The sequence below is a fragment of the Sarcophilus harrisii genome, chromosome 5 (genome assembly GCF_902635505.1).
Source record: "Sarcophilus harrisii chromosome 5, mSarHar1.11, whole genome shotgun sequence".
Lineage (NCBI taxonomy): Eukaryota > Metazoa > Chordata > Mammalia > Dasyuromorphia > Dasyuridae > Sarcophilus > Sarcophilus harrisii.
This window is the reverse complement of record NC_045430.1, coordinates 29,754,712-29,775,920: the sequence shown is the minus strand read 5'-3', so window position 1 is coordinate 29,775,920 and position 21,209 is coordinate 29,754,712. Positions and strand designations below refer to the sequence as shown.

Sequence of the window (21,209 nt, the reverse complement as noted above, 5' to 3'; positions counted from 1 at the left end):
CAAATTAGACATTGCCCTCTCTCCAGGTCCCTACTGGGATCCCATACTCCCTTTTGGCTTCCTTTCCTTTATCGTCTTCCACCTTAGATTAGTCCCCAGGGACAAAGACTGTCTTGCTTTTTACTTATTTGTATCTACAGTTTTTAGCATAGTACCTTGCATATAGTAGGTGACTAATGAATGCTTATTAAATTGAATGGATTGGAATTGTCTAAATCTATAATCTTGTGATTCAATGAAGATAATGGGAGGTACATATTTTGGGACAAAAACTCAATTTTTTATTTGAGTTCTTGACATATTGTGTTAAACATGCTGACAAGACATCCAATCAACCAATTGTCAAACATTTGTTAAGCACCCATTTATAAACCAGTGCTGAGAACACAAAGACAGAGAGAGAATGGTTTCTGTCCTTAAGGACTGTGCATTCTATCTAGGGAGAATTCAAATCCGGCCTCAGGTACTTTTTAGCAATGTGAACCTGGACAGGTCACTTAACCCTGTCTTGCCTCAGTTTCCTCATCTGTAAAATGAGCTGGAAAAGGAAAAGGTAAAATGCTCCATTGTCCTTGACAAGAAAATCCCAAATGGGGTCATGGAGAGTTGGATGTGACTGAAAAATGACTGAAACAATATTAGAGAAATCTAGGAGGCAGTTGGGGGAAAAAGGAGATCAGACTTCCAGAAAGAGACTGAGATGGAGAAATAAAGTAGAGAGTTATTTATATAAGTGAATATTAAAGATATGGATGTGAAAGTCAGGAAAGGAGAAACCAGAGAGAGAGAGAGAGGCAGAGAGAGAGAGAGAAAGGTGAAGGACATAATCTTGGGAAGAAGTGGGTGGTTGGAGTTGCCAGAAGGATAAAGCATTGAAAAGTGGAAGAGAGGCCATTAAAGTGAGCTCCAATTAGTGAGTCACCAGAGGGACCTGACCAGAGGGAGAGAAGACCAGAGCAAGGCTGAAAGTCTGAGAGGATTAGAAAGGAAGAAACGAGACAGAAGAGAAGGGAAGGAAGTTAAGACGGCATATTATATCATAATATAATATGATAACTATATTATCATAAGTTATATGATAATATAACAGCCAAAATAGATGTTATTGTTACGTTGATTAAGAATATTAACAGATAGACAACATTAATGAAAAAAGTTAGATTGAGTTTTGGAATTGTTATAGCAATAATGGTAATTGGTAATTGTATTAATTGTTCAATACTATTAATGTTATATATGTGATTGTAATAGCTAATGGATATTATTGTATTGAAATATATAAATCAATATCAAATATATATATACATACTTTTTGTGTATATATATATATATATATATATGTATACATATATATGTCTATATCTTTTGATGATGAAATGAACTGCTTTATGAGGTAGGGAGTTTCCTGTCACTGGAGATATTCAAACAAAAGTTGGAGGGTCACTAGTCAGGGATGTTGAAAACCTTAAAGTCCTATATAAATGTGTCTATTATTATGCAGCGAGGTGACACAGTAGATGTAGTGCTGGGCCTGAACTCAGGAAGACCTTTCCTCTCCTCTCCAATTTTTCCCTTTTCATATATATATATATATATATGTATATGATCACAGTACAAATTTACATAAGCTTGTGAGTTATATGTATATGGATATATAGATTGTGTTTAACTCCCTCTCTGTCTTGTGCTCTCTCTCTATAAATTATATATAAATCTCCACACATATAATATATAAATATATAATTTATACAAATAGATAATATTATAACACATAAAGATAATAAATACATAATTTTATAAATAAAAACATTATAATATATTGTATGATAAATAATATCTAAGTATAATATATATATATATAATGGAGAGAGAGAAAAGGAGAGAATTTTAAAACTAACAACACATTTTAAACATATGATCTCAAAACACCTTGAGCTTTCCCAAGCATTTTCTTTACAACTACCCCAGGAAGTATTACAAATATTTGCACATTGCCTTGACCTTTTCTTTGTACTTATCACACTCTACCTCTTCACAGAGCTGTTTGTGTACACATCTACTCATACCCCCCTTAAATTAGATCATGGATTTAGGAACTAAAAAGGAACTTAAGAGATCAGAGATTCCAATTTTCTCCATTTACAGAAAGGGGAACTGAGGCCTATAGTGGTGAACTGCCTTGTCCAGGATCATACAGTCGGTGAATGTCCTAGGCAGGTTTGAACCCAAATTTTCCTGGCTCCAAACCCAGCGATCCATCCATTATGCCACAATACTGCTCTAAGTTTAGAAGTTCCTTCAGAAAGGTCTATGTAGTATTTATGTGTCTCTAGAACAGCACCTTGAACAATGTAGGTACTTAATAAGTGCCTATTGAGCAGTTGAAGAACTTTCTTATAACAGGAGTTAACCATCAATGAAATGAACTACTTTATGAGGTGGGGAGTTCCCTGTCACTGGAGGTATTCAAACAGAAGCTGGATGGCCCATAGTCAGGAATGTTGCAAATCTTAAAGCCCTATATAAATATGGCTATTATTATGCAGCAAGATGACACCGTGGATGTAGTGCTGGGCCTGAACTCAGGAAGACCTTTCCTTTCCTCTCCTCTCCTTTTTTTTTTCCTTTTCCTCTATTCCTTTCCCTCCCCTCCCCTTCCCTTTCCCCTTCCTTCCTCTTTCCTCTTCCCTTCCCTTTCCTTTTCCCTTCCCTTCCCTTTCCTCTTCCATTCCCTTCCCTCTTCCCTTCCCTTCCCTTCCTTTTTCCCTTCCCTTCCCTTCCCTCTTCCCTACTCTTCTGTTCCTTTCCCTCTTTCCTTCCTTTCCCTTCCTTCTTCCTTTCCCTTCCCTTCCCTCTTCCCTTCCCTTCTGTTCCTTTCCTTCTTCCCTTCCTTTCCCTTCTTTTTCCTCTTTCCTTCCCTTCCCTTCCCTTTCTTCTTCCCTTCCTTTTCCTGTTCCGTTCTCTTCCCTTCTCTCCTTTTCCCTTCCCTTCCCTTCTGCTAACTATTCCTCATAAGACATTATTTCACAATCAGGAGATTGTGATACAGTCTAGATACAAAGCCCATGGGCTTGTCTCTTTTCCGAATGTGATCTGGTCAGGCCAGGAGCCTGGGGACACAATACCTTTCCCATGTGCCAGTCCCAGAGAAGTAGGGTTCTTACCCAGAGCTGCTGCTGTGCAGTGAGCAATCATGAAGCCAGAATTCAGGCCCCCTTCAGCCACCAGGAAAGCAGGTAACTCACTGAGTGATGGATTGCACAGTCTTTCAATTCTCCGCTCACTGATGGCTGCAAGTTCGTGGACAGCTATGGCCAAGTAGTCCAGAGCCTAAAAAAAAAAATTCTGCTAATTTACTTTGTCTATGCTTAATGACATTTCCTTGGGAAGAAAAGGATGCTCAAGACTTACTTTTGCTGGGTATTCACCATGGAAATTTCCCCCAGAAATAGTCTCTCCTCTCTTGGCAAAAACCATCTTTTTCAGGTAGGTCAAGGCTTGAACAGGAGAATAGAGTACAGACTTTGAAAAGTGGGCTTCCAGTGAACCATTCCACAAATTACAGCATTTTGTGGAATCAGGAAAAGACATGACTTGCAGACAATGAGTGTTGGAGACAAAGACTGAACCCAAATATTGTTGGTTCTGAGATTAGTTCTCTCTCCATTATGCCAGTGGTCTCTCTACAGTCAATAATAAAAGTTGCCACTTTATGTAGTGCTTTGTGGCTTACAAAACATGTATAATGGAAAGAACACTAAATTTGTTATCAGAGGATCTGGATTCAAATCCTCTCATTTGCCACCTGTGTGACCTTGGACAATCCATGGATCTGTTTTTTTTTTTTTTTTGCTATAAAATAACATGGTTGGAATAAATGGCCTCTGAGGTTCTTTCCTCAGAAAATGAAAAGGGTGAATTTACCACCAATGAAAAAGAAATTAAAGCAATAATTAGGAGTTATTTTGTCCAACAGTATGACAGCAAATACAACAATCTAACCAAAATGGATGAATATTTATAAAAATATAAATTGCCTAGATTAACCCAAGAGGAAATAACTTACTTAAATAGAAATTTAAATGGAAATAGAAACTTAGAAAAAGAAATTGAACAAGCCCTTAATGAACTCTCTAAGAAAAAATCTCCAGGGCTAAATGGATTCACAAGTGAATTCTACCAAACATTTAAAGAACAGTCAATTCCAATATCATGTAAACCATTTGGAAAAATAGGGAAAGAAAGAGTCCTATCAAATTTCTTCTATGACACAATTATGGCACTGACATCTAAACCAGGAAGAGCCAAAAGAGAGAAAGAAAATTACAGACGAATCCCTAATGAAACTTTAAATAAATATTAGCAAAGAGATTACAGCAATTTTACAATACACTATGACCAAATGGGATTTATACTAGGAATGCAGGGCTGGTTCAATATCAGGAAAACTATCATATTATCATATGATAATCTCAATAGATACAGAAAAAGCTTCTGACAAAATAAAGCACCCATGCCTATTAAAAACACTAGAGAGCATAGGGATAAAAAGAGCTTTCCTTAAAATAACAATCACTATCTATCTAAAACTAACAGCAAACATTATTTGTAAAGGAGAGAAGCTGGATGCATTTCCAATAAGATCAGGGATGAAACAAGGATGCTCATTATCACCATTATTATTCAAGATTTTACTAGAAATGTTGGCTTTAGCAATAAGAAAAGAAAAAGAAAGTAAAAGAATTAGAATGTAATGAGGACATAAAACTATCACTTTTGCAGATGATATGATGATATACTTAGAGAATCATAGAAAAATCATCCAAAAAAACTACTCTTTCCCATTCTGGATGTGAGCTTTATGTGCATTCTCTCATTATTACACCAATATTACAAATAAGGAATTTGAAATAAAGCAAATTGAATTGCCCATGGTCACATAACTAGTAAATATAAAGAGATGAGATCTGATCCAGTTTTTCCTGACTCCAAGTCCAGCCTCTCTACCCACTAGGCTACATTACTTCCCCAAAACCTGGATGCCACAAACTATGTGTGTGCCAGAACCAAGAACTCATTAATGGGATCAGTGGGTCTCAATGTCATTTCCACCCTCCCTGTTAGTAGCATTTCTCAAATGTGATACTTGGCTTTTGAACTAGCTCCCCTTGATCTTCCCTACAGGACCCTGGACAAATCATTGTAACCTCCAAGCCTATTTCCTCATCTGTAAATGGAGATCGCAGCATGTAGGTCTAGAATTGGCAGATCTATGCAGATCAAACTCCTTATTTTATATATGAAGATACTGATAAGGTAAAAGATTTTCCCAATGTCTCACTGGATTTTTAAGAAAATCAAGTGAAATCATGTATATAGAAGCCCTTTCTGATCTAAGAATCCAGCTATCATAATTGCTAGTGCCTTTGTAAGACTTTAGGCATTAGAATGTCTTGTTGCTGTATAATTATATTGTATTTAATTTATACTTTAACATATTTAACATGTATTGGTCATTCTGCCATCTAGGGAAGGGGGGAAGGAGGGGAAAAATTGGAACAAAAGGTTTGGCAACTGTCAATGCTGTAAAATTACCCATGCATATAACTTGTAAATAAAAAGCTATTAAAAAATAAAATAAAATAAATGTCTTGTTGCCTTTCTTTGTATCCTTAAAACAGCTCAGAGTCTGACAGACATTAAGGACTTAATAAATGACTGCTGACTGACTGACTGACTGACAGGTGAGTTGTTGACCTACATTATTGAAGGGAGTTACCACACTGAAAGTTCTCTACATGATAAAATCACAGATTCAGAAAATCAATCAATAAACATTTATTAAATGCCTACTTTGTGCCAGGTACTGTGCTAAGTATTAGAAAAAAATACTTGCCTGATTCACGGAATTCTTTACTTTTCTTTTTTAGGGGGAAGCATTTTTAATAAGCATTTATATGATATCTACTATGTACCAGCTTTGTGCTCAGCACTTTACAAACATTATCTCATTTGACAGAAAAAAAGAGAGATCCAAGCCATCATTATCATTGCTAACAGTCGTAAGTTGATACTATTTGCAAAATCTTCCATGCCTAATTTCATAATAGATGTAGGAACAGTGATTTCATTTCATGTTATTTCTCCAGTGGGCACTGGGGGACAAATCTCCAATTAAATACCAAGCCAAAGTATTAGAATAATCGCCAGTGCTGCCCCATTCTCAACGTTGCCTGTTAGCTAATGCATTGCCAATTCCTAGGAACTATGATCTCACGCATCTACTTTCCTTCAATTTTGAGAAAAAAATTTCCCTCTGCCACACCAAAGATGGCATGATATAATTGCCAGACCACCCACTTTTCACTTAAGCCTAAAAATACCAACGCAAAGAGAACACTAGATATTTTTTAAATCTCTGATCTCCATGCAAAGCTTCTATTGTGCAAAAGAATGTTCACTGAATATTTAACAACCACTAAAAAGCCAGTTTGGAGAATTAGCTGTTTCTGGGATTCAGCATCAAGTACTTGGAATTATCCAATGGTTTGACATCAGAAAGGGGAATGGTTTTGTCGATGGAAATAACATGAAACATGAGGCATTGCTATTTCCTTACCATCTGACTTGTAACTGAAACCTCACCCTACGCGTAGGTCTGTCCCAGAACAAGAGATCATTAGGAAGGATTGGTTTTTTTTCATTATTATTTGTTCAACTAAGCATAATGCTTTGTATATAGTAAAGGTCTAATAAACAGATATTTGTTTCATTCATTCATTCACTCACTCATTTATTCATTCATACAAATATGCATACATTTGCACAGATTGCTTCTCCTGCCTAGAATTCACACCTTTTTCATTTTGGCTTTTTTGGATTGATAATCTTCTAGAGCTCAGGTCACCTCCTCCTTGAGGACTTCCTTTCTCACTCCCTGCTCTCCAATCATGAGAGCTCAATTTCTCTTCCAATTTTTCCACATTTTCTTGTCTGTGTATGTACTATCTATAATATATCTATAAATAGATAGCTTTAGATAAGCCAAATTCCTAGATTCCCTAGAGTAAGTTTCTGGTGAGAAGTAGTAATAAGTAAAAAAATATATATCTTTTCAGTCAGCATGAAAGAACATACAAACTTTGAGCTTCTCATGTTATAAACTGAGGAATGGGAGAGTGCTAACAACTGGGGAGAATCAGACATGACTTCATGGAGAAGGTGGCCCCTGAGCTGAGCCTTGAAGGAAGAAGACAAGGGATTCAGAGGCAAAGAAGTAGAGCGTGCTTTGTACATATTTTACATTTACTCATGTTTATATGTTATTTCTACCTAATAGAATGTAAGCTCCTTGAGGGCAGGCTCTATTTATTTTTGTCTTTGTAGCCAAAACAGCCAGCAAGGCTGGCCATGTGTCAAGTCCAAGCTTAAAGGAAACTTTTAAAAAGCTCAGAAAATCATTTTGAGCAAGAGGGACCACATGCAAAGGCGATGGAGGCGAGTATGTGAGGAACACTGAGAAGATCATTTTGACAGGATGGGAGAACAATTGGAGGGGAGCCATTGGTAATACATTTGGGAAGGCAGATGGAAGCCAGGTGGGATTAGAGTGTAAATGCTGAAAGACAGAACCTGCTCCAATTTCTTTGTCTCCCGCAATGCCTGACATATAGTAGGTACTTAATAAGTGATTATCGACTAATAGCTGTAGGGCCAGTGAGTTGGGGCTTCCAGTCTAGCTTAATGACATATGAATATCTCCACTGTGAATAATTTGTGCCAATCATCAGCAAAAGTTGGCAATTCTAGCTGCAAAATCAAACAGGGCATTAAACATTCTCCTCCCTCTTCCTTTCTAGGGGAGGCCCCAGAAGCCCCAGGGAAGGAACATTATAGCAAAGCCTTTCAGGATAATTCATACAGGTGGTGCCTGGCCCTTTGCTAACCTGGACTGGGGGATAAACAGAGGACTTTAGTCTGTTCTGTATTTTTCCATAAATACTCACTTGAAAGCAAGAGTGAGAGAAGGTGAGATATGAAGAGACAGAGAGAAAGAGGGAAGGAGGGAAGAAGAGAGAGAATGAGAGAAACAGAGAGACAGAAAAACAGATAGAGAAAGAAAGAGAAGGGAAAGAATGAAGAGAGAAAGGGAGGAGGAAATAGAAACAGGGAAAAGGAGGAAGGAAGGAAGAGAGGGAGAGAGACAGATACAGAGTCAGAGACAGAGAAAGCAGACAGGCAAAGACAAAGACAGACAGAGAAAGAAAAAGAGAGGAAGGAGGGAGTAAAGAAGGAAAGGGAGGAGGACACAAAGAGAGAAACAGAAAGAGAAAGAGACAGGAAGAGAGAGAGACAGAGTCAGAGATAGAGATGGGGGCTAGAGACAGAGAGACAGAGAAAGGAAAGAGAAAGAAAGAAAGAAAGAAAGAAACAAACAAACAAACAAAGAGAAAGAAAGGAAAAGGAAGAAAGAAAGAAAGAAAGAGGAAGGGAGGGAGGGAGTAGAAAAAGAAAGGGATGAGGAAATAGAAATAGGGAAAGGGAAGGAGGCAGAGAGAGACAGAAAGACAAAGACAGACAGAGAGACAAAGAGAGAAGGAATATGGATATCGGGGTACTCAGGGGCAGCTTTCTTCACAAAGCTTGCACTGTTTCCAAAAAAGATTTATGCCAGTCTGACTCTTGACTGACTGTGTTAACTCCTGGGAACCTAAGCCACTGCAGGACGTTTTGCAGAATTTCCCTTGCAGTCCCTTTGTGTGTCTAAGATGAAAAATAGTCCCTAGAGTGGAAATTCTAGACCACCGAGGCAAGAAGAGTGCCCTTTTTGTATGAGCATGGAAACTTCCATACAAGCTGAAAACCACCTACGCTTTGAATCAACTCAAGTCTGTTTCAGAAATCAAGCCTCAGGATAAAACATTGAGTTTAAAAAAAAAAAATCTAGCCAGAGAAATCATGTTCAAAATTGGTACTAATGGCCTTTTGTTAAACACATCAGAGAATCCTGAAAAAAAGAAAAGAAACATTAAATTGATTTGTTCCATGACCAGGCAGCTGCAGACAGAGTCTGGCTATTGTCCTCTTACTAGCTCCAGTCTTCATTCTCGTGACTGCGGATCTTATAACAGCAAGTGTTGGGGCCATTAATCAAGACACAGAACATAAGTAGGGGAGCGCTGAAGAGGCCAGCCCCTTTATATTAGCTCTCACTCATGGCTTTACCATGGCCCTGCTAAACTAGGAGCAATGGGTGAAATCTGGAGGGATGCCGATTCTGGCTTGTGGCAAAGAATAACAGTCGAAGCCCTTTCGGGGGACCCTGGGTTCAGGGGCAGTGAAGGGGGCACAGTGGGCAGTCAGGAGGGCGCTTACCAGCTGTGTGACCCCCAGCAAGTCACTTAACCCCAATCGATTTAAAAAAAGGAATCCAGAAGTCTTCCAGTGAAGGAGGAATGGCCACTTGTCAGGGGATATTGTTGGTGGGAAGTAGGACCCTGAACTAGATGGTCTCTGAGGATGGAGAGGAAGCTGGCTCAGAGACCCCAAGACTTGCCTCTGACACATGCAACAGTGTCCCCACGCTATTCTCTAAGAGGAAGTTTCAGAGAAAGTGCCCTTTGTATAAGTAGAAGAAGCTTCTTCATCTGAGGGTTTTCTTTACGAATGAAACCCCATCTTCCACACAGAAAGTCACCGTGTTATAGGGGGCACTGTGGTGGAATGGTCTCAGAGCCAGAACCCAGAACCTCTGGGTTCAAAAGCCACTTCTGACAAGAACAACAGTAACCACAATTACTACTGCATCACTACTACTATTACTATTACTATTACTACTACTATTATTATTACTACTAGTACTGCTATTTTTACTATCTCTACTACTATTACTACTACTAGTAGTACTACTTCTACCATTATTACTACTGCTATAACTACTATTGCTAGCACTACTACTACTACTACTATATTACTACTACTCCTGCTACTATTACTATTACTGTGACTATTATTACTACTATTACTACTGCTATTACTATTATATTACTACTACTGCTATTATTACTACTAGTACTGCTATTTCTACTAATAGTATTAGTACTACTACTACATACCACTACTGCTATTACTGCTACTACTAGTACTACTACTGCTACTATTACTATTAGTAGTATTATTATTGCAAGTTCTGCTATTTCTACTATTGCTACTAGTACTACTACTATTACCATCACCACTATTACTACTACTACTATATTACCACTATTATTATTACTACTAGTACTGCTATTTCTACTACTACTACCACTACTACTATTATATTACTACTACTGCTACTATTACTATCACTACTACTACTATTATTACTAGTACTACTATTTCTACTACTACTATTACTATTCTACTAGTACTGCTATTTCTATTACTACGACTACTGCACCTATTAGTATTACTAGTATTGTTACTACTAGTACTACTACTACCACTACTACTACTATATTACTCTTGCTGCTACTAGTACTACTATATTACTAGTACTGCTACTATTACTATTAGTAGTATTATTACTACTGGTACTATTATTTCTACTACTACTACTACTACCATCACCACTATTATTACTACTACCCCTACTATTACTATCACCACCATTTCCACCACCACTACTACTATTTTTTTTTTTTTTGCTACTATTACTACTGAAATAGTTAATATGTCTATAGCACCTACTTCATGCAGGCACTTTCTCGCCTCATCCTCATCATTTATTTTAAGCTACACATCTAAAATATTCATTTTTCCTCAGAGTCAAGCCTCCTCGGAGCCAGCAAGTCCTCAAAGGATACAGGGTTGTCTGTTGCACTGTTAATCTCGGTCAGGATGATATCCTTCACAAAAGCTATTGTGTCGTTTACCACACCGTGGACCTAGCAGAAACAAAACATGGAATCAGGACTCAAACAGAACTTTTCCCTCTGTCTGGCAGCCAAGAGTTCCTGAGGATATTTTAGAGCTCCCTGATGAAAAAAATCCAATCCTTAAGCACCAGTTATTTCTATATCACATCCCTTGCGTTCTCAGTGAAGGGGATGAGGAAGGAGGGAGAAAATTTGGAACTAAATTTAAAAAAGGAATGCTGCAAGTTGCTTTTATGTGTTATTGGGGGGAATAAAATACTAAAGGAAAACATACAGCGCCTATTACGGACCCTTGGCTAGGCACTACAAATGCAAAGGGGGAAGCGACAGAATCCCTAGACTGAAGAGGTTTACGGTCTCAGAAGGGGTCTTTGGCACATAGACCAAGAAGGCTGAAATGAGGGAGGGAGCAGAGCCAGCCAAAGTGCTTGAGGAAAATCTGGGGGAGAGAAAGGAAAATCTGAGACTTTGCAATGAAATCTAGCCAGTGGAAATCATGACATTGCTGCAATTTGAAAATAATTCAATTTACTTTATAAATTCACAAGGATCTTGCCATGACACCAACGTGGAGTCTTCTTTGATCCCACATCTAATACATCATAATATGTCATTATAGATGTGATCATCTGCAAGGAAGTCCTTAGGACTCTAATGACAATGTCATTTCCATGCTCAAAAACTGATAATGGCTCCCTTTTGCCCTCAGGATGGCACTGGAAATCCTTTACAATCTGGATCCAGTCTAAATGTCCTTCCTCCCTGTGCATTCCATGGTCGAGCCAAACTGGTCACTGGGAATCCCCTAACACAGTATTCCATGTTCTCTCTCCATACTTTCGCCCATATTTTCCCCTCTGTCTGAAAACACTATTCATCTCCATTTTAAGAAATCATGGTTTTCTTCCAGATTCATTTGATGTACCCACTCCAGGGTGAAAACTCTGCCAGTTCCCCCAACTCTCCCCCTTATTGTTCCCTCCCTTCTCAAGTAACTATAGAAGTAGTTTTCTGTTTTCATTCTCTGTCATCTCTAGTTATATCTCTTCTCATAATTTGCTTAATTAATGTTTGTTCACTGACTGACTCTTCTAATAGAATGTAAGCTCTTTTGAGGGCAAGAATTCTTTCTCCTTCTGTCTTTGTGTGTGAATGTCTCCCTTCCTCAACTTTCCTTCCTTCCACCCTTTCTTCTCTTTTTTTCCTTCTTTCTTTCTTTCTCCTCTTTCTTTCTCTTTCCTTCCATCTTTTTTCCTTTCTCCTTTTCTCTCTCTCTCCCTTCTTCCCTCTGTCCCTTTCTTTCTCCTCTCTTCCCTTTCTCCCTCTCTCCTTTTCTTCCTTCTTTCTTTCTTTTTTTCCCTTTTTTTACTTCTTTCCTTTCTTCTTGCTTCCCTCCCTTCTTCTTTCCTTCCTTCCTTCCTTTTTCCTTCTTTCCTGTCTTTCCTCTCTTCCTGGCTCTCTTCTTCCCCACATGTCAGACCCAAGTTTTCTGAACTCTGAAGCCATTTCTATATCCACCATACCACATTATGTCTCTTCTTGGCATTAAGCCAAGAATCATTCCTTACAAACATGCATTTGAAAGACAACTGACCTCTATAAAATCTAATGCCTTGAGTTAATGATGGAGTAGAGGTGACTTGGTCCCATCTTCTCAACCCATCAAGGAGTTTCTTAGTTAAACTGAATTTTGTGGGCTTGCATGGATTACTTTCCTAAAAGAAGATGCCATCCTTGACTTTTCCCCTTTATTTTATTTTGAAGAATCACAATATCAATCAGATGTCATTAATAGGGAAATGATACATATGAATTTAAAAATGTAAAAGACCAGTCCTTCTCTCCCAGACATTAAAAGATTCCATTCTGTTACTGGCAGGATCCACTGGGAGGAGACACTTTCTCAATTAGATGGGCAAGGCAATATTTTAATTAGCCTAAGTCGGGGTCTGAAAAATGAGGACACCAAACCATCAGAGAAAGTCAACCAATAGTCTGCCTTGCAGAGGTGTTGAACAAGGAAAAGGAAACACCTTCACTGTATAAAATGAGAACTATAAACAGAGAAGGTATTTAGGTCAACAGAACCAACCCAATGTTATGAAAGTCAGAGAAAGGAATTATTTCCTGGTTAGGGTGGGTGCCCATTGTACTTGCCCATGCAAGGACCAATTGAAATAATTGGGGATTTTTTTCTGTCTGGGGCTGAGGTTAAGGGCAGGGATTGGGGATAAAGGCTATTATTGCCAAAGAGTTGAAATTTGCAGATGGTATTGGACTTGTTCTTCTGTGTCCCAGAGAACAGAATTAGAACCAGAGGTGATAGATGCAATGAAAAAGAGGCTGGATTTGATATCATTGGATCTGGGTTCAAATCCTGCCTCTGACAACATCCCTGTTGATTTTGGCAAGTCCCCCTCAGTTTCTTCATCTATAAAACGAGGGAGTTGGATTAAATGGCTTTTGAGGTGCCTTCCAAGTCTAAATCTGTTTTCCCAGGCACCAAAAATCCCTTCCAGAACTAAATATATGATTTCACCATTCTTTGACCTCTAAGAGTGGGTTTTGATGGCTCCGAATAAGTGTGGATTGCAATTATTTTCTGTTCCAGCCAGAAACTCTGAGGGTCTACCCCTCCCAGAATGATTCTTTTAGAAAGGCTAGCTTTAAACCACTGAATGGGTGTTGCCTCAGACATTCTGAGACCTGGGTAGACCTTAGCTTAAGAAGGCCAAGGTCTCCCCTTGAGTCTGGGGCCATTATCAATCATCTTGACCTATGTCTTACCACCGGACTTTAATGACTTTGGAAGCATTAGGTTTCAGCTGAACCTAAATAAAATCATCCTAATAATCCGTGTTAGATGCACAAAACAGGTTCCAACTAAATAAAGATGAGGAGGGTCCATTACACAGTATTTTTCTTGCTTTTTCTTCTAGTCACTCTCTTTTTCAGAAAATATGCTAGGTTTACCTGTGGACAGCAGCGCAACGTGTAGGCATCCTGTACTCGGGAACAAAATCTGTGGCTTTCTGCAAAAAGGAAAGAGAGCGTGAAACAGAGGGAGACAGATCCTGATAGGCTGATGTTCTTTGGATATTATACACAGCATCTCCCACCTGCTATTTCTGATGGATGGTGGTCAGAATCCAAGAGGGACCGAAATCGGAAGGCGACTTCAATCTGCCCACGGTGAGGGCGCACAGCATGGATGTCTGGAAGTAAGAAGATAAAACACCCTGAGACTTTTGTCTTCTTTCCAAGTGGGAAAATGGTTGTATTGGGTCGAACTCATTGTTCTGCCTTAGTATAACGAGTTCAGGATGTGGAAATCCTGGGCTGAGTCCAAGAACTAATGTTCCACAGCCCAGTGACTGTCAGAAGAGCATGTGATCTCTAATTCTCAACTGCAAAACGGGGGTCACAAAATAATGCTTATTGCAGAGAAAGTGCTCTCATCACTATAAAGCTCTAGGTAATTGTGAGATGCCATTATTCATAATATTAATATAAATTAAAATGATGTTCTTCGACATCTGCCAAGGGATGCTTTGTGGGATGATGTGATTATTTTCCCTGAGGTCCCATAGTTTTCCTTACTGAGGGATTTACCCACTGAAACTACATGCTTGGAAGGCTGCTCCTCCTTATCTGTCTTCTGTTTTCCTTGGATTCCTTCAGGGCCCAGCTAAAACCCCCATCATCCACTGAAAAACTTTCCTAATCTCTTTTAATTCCAATGCCTTCCCTTTATTCATCATTTCCTATTTATCTTGCATATAGCTCTTTTTAAAATTTCAGTGCTTCCCTCTGTTCATCATCTCCTACTTATCTTGTATATGACTCTTTTTTGGTACATCTTTATTGTTGCCCCCATTAGGTTTTAAGTTCCTCAAGGGGAGGGATTGCCTTTTGTCTTTTTGTATTTCCATTACTTAGCACAATGCCTGATACTTAATTAATGTTTATTGATTGGTTGACTATCCCCATTCCTATACAAATATGTCTCTGGCAAAAACATGGGAAGATTTAAGGATATCCATCCCTAGCCTTCTTATGCTAAGGTCTTAGCCAGGCCTTAGTATCTCAGTCTTCAGTGTTTCCATCTTAATTTTCTTTCTGAGAAAAGCAGGAATAAAATTGATAGTCCAAGCAAGCCAGTTCACTCTGAATATATATATTCAGAAGAAGGTGTGGAGATGAGAGATGGTCCTGTGAATATTCACAGAACCATCTCTCATCTCCACACCTTCTTCTCTCTCCTTGCAGAACCACCAAGCCAGTTCAAGTCTCATCACTTTTTGCCAAGCCTTTTGCATCAATCTCTAACTGACCTTCCTGTCTCCAGCCTATATGGACTATAGTCCACCTTCATGTGGGTACCATATTGATATTCCTAAATCATAGGTCTACCTTTGCCATTCCCTGCTCAAGAAATTCAGGCAACCCCTTTCTACCTCTGGATAAAACACAAAGTCCTCTGATTGGCTCCAGTCCCATCGTCCCAGGCTTACACTTTCAGATATTAGCAGAGTGAGTCCCCATGCTCCTTCCTCTTAGAATTTGAGAGATTTCTTCTAAAAACTTGGAGGAAGTTTTTTGGATGGCCTATCCCTCAGGCCTGGGATGCCCAATGTTCTCACTGAGGGATAGAATCCCTAGTTTTCTTCATAACTTCATTACAAGCTCTTTCTCCTCCTTGATCTCTCCAACTGCTTGTGCATCTCCCTTACATACACAAAAAATTACTTTGTGTTTACTTCAAAAACACTATATATCCATAATAAGGCGTATCAGATTATGAAGGGTAGGCTTTTCCCACGTTTGTCTTCGTATCCCCAGCATCTACCACATTCCAAGCCTGGAGCAATGTAGGTGGATTTACTAAGTACTTATTGCTTAATCAGTTGATTGATGTTGTATCTCCCAGGAGAATACAAACTCCTAAGGGCAGGTACAATTTGGATTTTTGCCTTTGTACACTCTGCCCCTTCCCTTGGACATAGCAGACACTTAATAAAAGCTTATTGCAATGAATGATGGGAAGGACATTTTTGCAGATGAAACCTTTTACTAATGTATCAAGAATCCATAGTAAGCAAGCCAGCTAAGGAGAAATGCGGGGGGGAGGTAGAATTCCTCAAGGGGATCATTGGTCATTCCAACTGTTCTCTTCTCATTTCCATATGTTGGGTGAGACCTGGTCTAATCTATCCAGAAATGTTTACCTCCTCATAAGAGGAAGAAATCTCCGTTTTTGTCCTGATTGTACAAAGAAATGTTTTTTTTCCATCTTTCTTAAGTTCATCAGATAGAAGGATCATAGGCTGTAGGGCTCGATGAAGGAGTAATATAATATGTAAGAGCCAGTCATCCAGTCCAATTCTTTCATTTTCTCAGATGAGGACATTGAGGTTTAATGAAGTAATTTGTCCAGAGCAGCCATAGAGTCACAGATGTAGAGATTTTAAAAAATGAATTTTTGATTCACTAGACCAATCCCTTCATTTTATAGATGAGGAAACTAAGGCCCAACAAGATTACATGGTGTGGCCATGGTTGCACAGATAATAAGGTGGTAGTACCAGATCCCCTGGCTCCGATTTGAGGATTTGTTGACCAAAAAACATATTTATCCACAATATCCCCTTCATGAATTGATATATTTTGGTCCCAATGTTTTCTCCATCACTGATCCCTGAACTATGCAGTTCCTGTTGGCTGGCCCGACCCCAAGAGATTGGTACCAACCTGTATCGAAGGCTTTGGTGGTGCCCTTCAGCACCTCCAAGGTCAAAGCAGCCACAATGTCAGCCTGTCTCGCGATGGCACTCGCTCTTTCCACGGCTTCACAGCCCAAGGATGTGATCATTTGGGTCCCGTTGATGAGGGCCAGACCCTTGGGAGGAAGATACATGAGCCCAATTGTTCTAAGCAATGTGATATTGAGTGGAAAGTTTGAAATTGGAGGGTCCTAGGTTCAAATTAATTTTCTGTCTGTGTACTTTGGGCAAATTAAATAACCTCTCTGGGTCTTTCTCATCTAAAAAATGAAGAGGTTGACTATTTCACTTCCAAGATCCTTTCCAATTCTGAGTCAATGCTCACTTTATTTCACCTATTTTTTTCTATCAGATTCTCTACTTTTGATTCAGCATAGAACTATCAATTATTTATAGAACTTTTTTTGGTCTATTGATCATGTCAAATTCTTTGTGACCCCATTTATGATTTTCTTGGAGTGGTTTGCCATTTCCTTTTCTAGCTCACTTTATACATGAGGAAACAGGGTTAAGTGACCTACCTAGAGTCACATTATCTAAGTCAGATATGAACTCAGGTTCTCCTGATCCCCTGTGCCACTTAGCTACATAGAATACCTGTACTGAAATACCAATTCTAATTCTTCCTAGTTGGGTGATCTTGCTCACATCATTCAATGTCTTTGATCTTCCTTCCTTCCTTCTTCTTTCTTTCTTTCTCCTTTTCTTTCTTTCTTTCTCTCTCTTTCTCTTTCTTCCTTTCTTTTTTCTTTCTTTCTTTCTTTGTCTCACTCCCTCCTTCCCTTACTCCCTTCTTTCCTTATAGCTTTTTATTTTCAAAATACATACAAACATAGTTTTCACTATTCATCCTTTAAAAACCTTGTATTCCAAATTTTCTCCTTCCCTTCCCTCCTCTCCCCTCCCCTGGGTAGCAAGCAATCCAATATAGGTTAAACATGTGCGATTCTTTTAAACATATTTCCACATTTATCATGCTGAACAAGAAAAATCAGATCAAAAGGGAAAAAAGAATACATCTCAATTTACTTATCTGTAAAGCAAGGGAATTTGATTCCATTTTCTCTTTGATCCTCCCCCTCTCTAGATCAATAACTCATAAGATCTTCATTTGGGTCCCTATTCTGATACTTAATAGATTGAGAGCTATACTAATAGCAAGCTGGCTTTGATAGAGTGTTTGGAAAGCATCTTACAGATTTTATTTCATTTTATCTTCACAACCTCCCAGAAAGCTACTGTTATTACCATTTTAGAAGTATGACGGGAGTAGGAGGTGAGCTTATAAACTGATAATTTTCTCTAAGTGGTGGCTTTAAAATACATTACCTCTTTGGGCTTCAAAGTAACTGGTTTCAATCCATGGGCTTCCAGGACCTGTGGAGTGATTGACAAAATGTAAGAAGATTTCAGAAAGAAAATAAAGCCTTATTCTGTATCCACGTTTATGCTGGTAAAGATATCTTCAGGTATCAGGGGACCTGTGTGGGTTCGCATATTTGGTTTACCCTTTCTCCAACCCATCCTGCCTTTGGTTTTTGTTCTTGTTCTGTTCTTTTCAGTCATATCCAATTCTTTGTGACCCTATTTTGGGTTTTTTTTTGGCAAAAATACTGGAGTGGTTTACCATTTCTTTTTCCAGCTGACTTTACAGATGAAGAAACTGAGGCAAACAGTTTTGAACTCATGAAGATTCCAAGCCCAGTTTTCTATACATAGCACCACCTATAAATATTTGTTGGCCAATTAGCTGTGCATCTTACTGCATTAAACACCAAAGTCATAACTAACACTTTTTCTGCCTGGGGAAAATATCATATAATATAACCACCTGCCAACTTTTAAACATAAATCAGATTGAAGAAAACAGACAAAGGGTCTAGAATTCAATGACACTGATTAGATGAGGGAGAGATGTTGACTTGGAAAGCAAGATCACAAGGAAACTTATTTAGTAGCTTCTTGTTTTCTCTAATTATTGCTTCATTTCTAAGTTGGTTCTGTTCAATTCAGTTGGTTCTGTGATGCTGAAGGTATTTCAGCATCCTCTAATTTTTAGCAAATTGGACCAAAGGTCTGATCACTTTGCCCTAGTTATGGTTCTGTCAAGTGCCTAGCATACATAAGGTGTCCAAAGAATACTTGCTGATTGTTGAACACAGAATTATGGTATCATATCCAAAAAGGATCCAGGCAAAGAAGAGGCCCCAAATCTTTTTCTTTAAGTGGGGAACATGAGTAGAAGTAGCATAAAGCTACAAAATAAAGTGTGGTTTGAAGGAATGAAATGAATGCTAAAATCAGTGCTAAAACTAAGACTCATCCAGGAAACATGATAATTATCTTCAAGTATCTGAAAACTGTTATATGAAGAAGGAATTAGGGTTTTTTTGTGTGTGTGTAGAAGAAGCTAGGAGCAATAGGAAGATGCAGGGATTTAATCCAAAGTAAGAAAAGTACTTCCTAACAATTGGAGCTGTTTAGAGGCAGTTGTTCCTTAACTCTGTTTCAAGGGCTGCCTTGTGAATTACTGGGTTTCCTGTCACTAAAGATCTTTAAACAAAAGAAAGATAACCACTTGTGGGTGATTTTGTAAAGGGAATTTCCACTGGGTGTGGATTGGATTAGATGGTCTTGGAGGCCCTTTCTGCTTTAAAATTCTAAATTTTCAGAATTGCTCAGGGAACAACTATCCAAGTGGAAACTGCTCAAGCCTTGAGTACTTCTTTTTTTCTAAATTAAATTTTACTAGCAATTATTAAGCACTTGTTCAGTGATGACAGGTCCTCTATGAGGTCCCTTGTTCTAAAATTCTAGGCATTCATAATTTCTTAGGAATCCATTATCTACCCTGTAGACTGATCACACCCTTAGTTTCTCTTCTTTCTAAAATAATTAATTTTCTTGAGTTCAAATGTGGCCTCAGACACTCACTAGTATGACTATGGGAAAGTCATTTAACCCCATTTGCCTCAGTTTCATTGTCTGTAAAATAACCTAGAAAAGGAAATGGCAAGCCATTCTAGTATCTTTGCCAAAAAAATCCCAAATGGGGTCACAAGGAATCAGATATGACTGAACAGCAGTAGACATAAAGGTCATAAGATCATCGATTTAAAATTGGAAGGAACCTTAGAAGCCCATTAGTCCAACCTCATTATTTTACAGATGTGGAAACTGAGGGCCAGAGGGATCTGCTAAGTATCTGAGGTAGGATTAGAATCTAGGACCTCCTTACTCTGCCTATATCTGAGTCCCTGGCATAGCATTATAATTCTACAGGAGGTAGCTGCTAAAACAATTTAAATTCCCCACCAGGATCCAATCCTGGGCCTTAGAGGTACATCCTGAGTCAAGCCTGGCAATCCGTGTGAGTCCCAGAGAGTCCTTACATATTTGGCGTCAGCCCAGCCACTCTTGGGAGACCACATCTTCCCTTCTCCTATAAGTCCCAGTGCAAGGTGAGAAAGGGGGGCCAGGTCCCCACTAGCTCCGACTGTTCCTTTCTCTGGAACGTAGGGCAGGCAGGATGCTAAGAGAGACAGAGAGAAATCAGGCTACTGTTAGGGTACATGGGACAAACAGGTTTCTAACCACATGGTTCCTGATGGAGAGAGACCTCCCTTCTGTCTTGCATACCTTAAAGAACTAAATATATATGAACTATCGTTATTATCATGATGTTTTACAAAGTAAGTTTTAAATATTAAAATTTGAGTCCTCACAGTCCTAGAACTTCTTTGTTTTTACAGCTGAGGAAACTGGGGATCAGGGATTAGCCATAGATCACCCTGATAGTGATGATCAGAGGTGGGATTTGAATTGAGGTTGTCTATCTTCAAATCCAGCACTTTTTCCTATTATTCCATCAACAGGATTTGAATCCAGCTCTCTTGACTCTAGAGCCAGTTAGTTGTCTTCCCATCTACATAGGAAACTTCCAAGTTAGAATAAAACTGGGCATTTCCAAATTTCCCAAAATTCCAAACTGACCAATAATAAAAATAAAAAGCAAGGCTATAGTTCTAAAAAAAAAAATTGTATAGTTGCTGCATTGAAGTTAAAAAAATCTGGGTTCAGACCCTTTTCTACCATTTACTATATGCGTGACTTTGGAAAAATCCTTTTATCTCTCTAAGACTTAATTATCTCATCTGTAAAAATAAGGGATTAGATTACATGGCCTCTGAGATCCTTTCCAACACTAAATCTGTGATCATTCCGTTTCTGTGGGTCTGTTTCCTTTTCTGTAACATGGAGACTAGATGACCTTTGGAGTCTCTTTTAGATCTGGAAACCTCTGGTTCTCAAAAACCATGTTTTAGAAGGAACCTTGACAAGTTGGAATACAACCAAAGGAAAGAAATCAGAATAGAGGAAGGACTTGAAATTATATTCTATGGATATTGGTTGGAAGTGTTGGCAATGTTTAGCCTGGAGAAAAAGGGAGTGGAAGGAGATCGTGATAACATTTCAAGTATCTGAAGGCTCTTGTGTAAAAGAAGGA

At 38.7% G+C, this 21,209-nt stretch overlaps 1 protein-coding gene across 1 annotated transcript in view; it reads right to left on the bottom strand.

Moving 5' to 3' along the window:
* HAL (histidine ammonia-lyase) overlaps nucleotides 1-21,209 on the bottom strand; it is a 38,777-nt gene that overhangs the window by 10,297 nt on the left and 7,271 nt on the right. The window contains exons 9-16 of the mRNA XM_003771045.3: nucleotides 20,095-20,234; nucleotides 18,032-18,079; nucleotides 16,671-16,818; nucleotides 14,039-14,134; nucleotides 13,893-13,951; nucleotides 10,848-10,928; nucleotides 3,412-3,477; nucleotides 3,165-3,330 (exon numbers count right to left, since the gene is read on the bottom strand). Of these exons, the coding sequence (XP_003771093.1) occupies nucleotides 3,165-3,330; nucleotides 3,412-3,477; nucleotides 10,848-10,928; nucleotides 13,893-13,951; nucleotides 14,039-14,134; nucleotides 16,671-16,818; nucleotides 18,032-18,079; nucleotides 20,095-20,234 (804 nt within the window). The remainder of the gene's footprint in view (nucleotides 1-3,164; nucleotides 3,331-3,411; nucleotides 3,478-10,847; nucleotides 10,929-13,892; nucleotides 13,952-14,038; nucleotides 14,135-16,670; nucleotides 16,819-18,031; nucleotides 18,080-20,094; nucleotides 20,235-21,209) is intronic.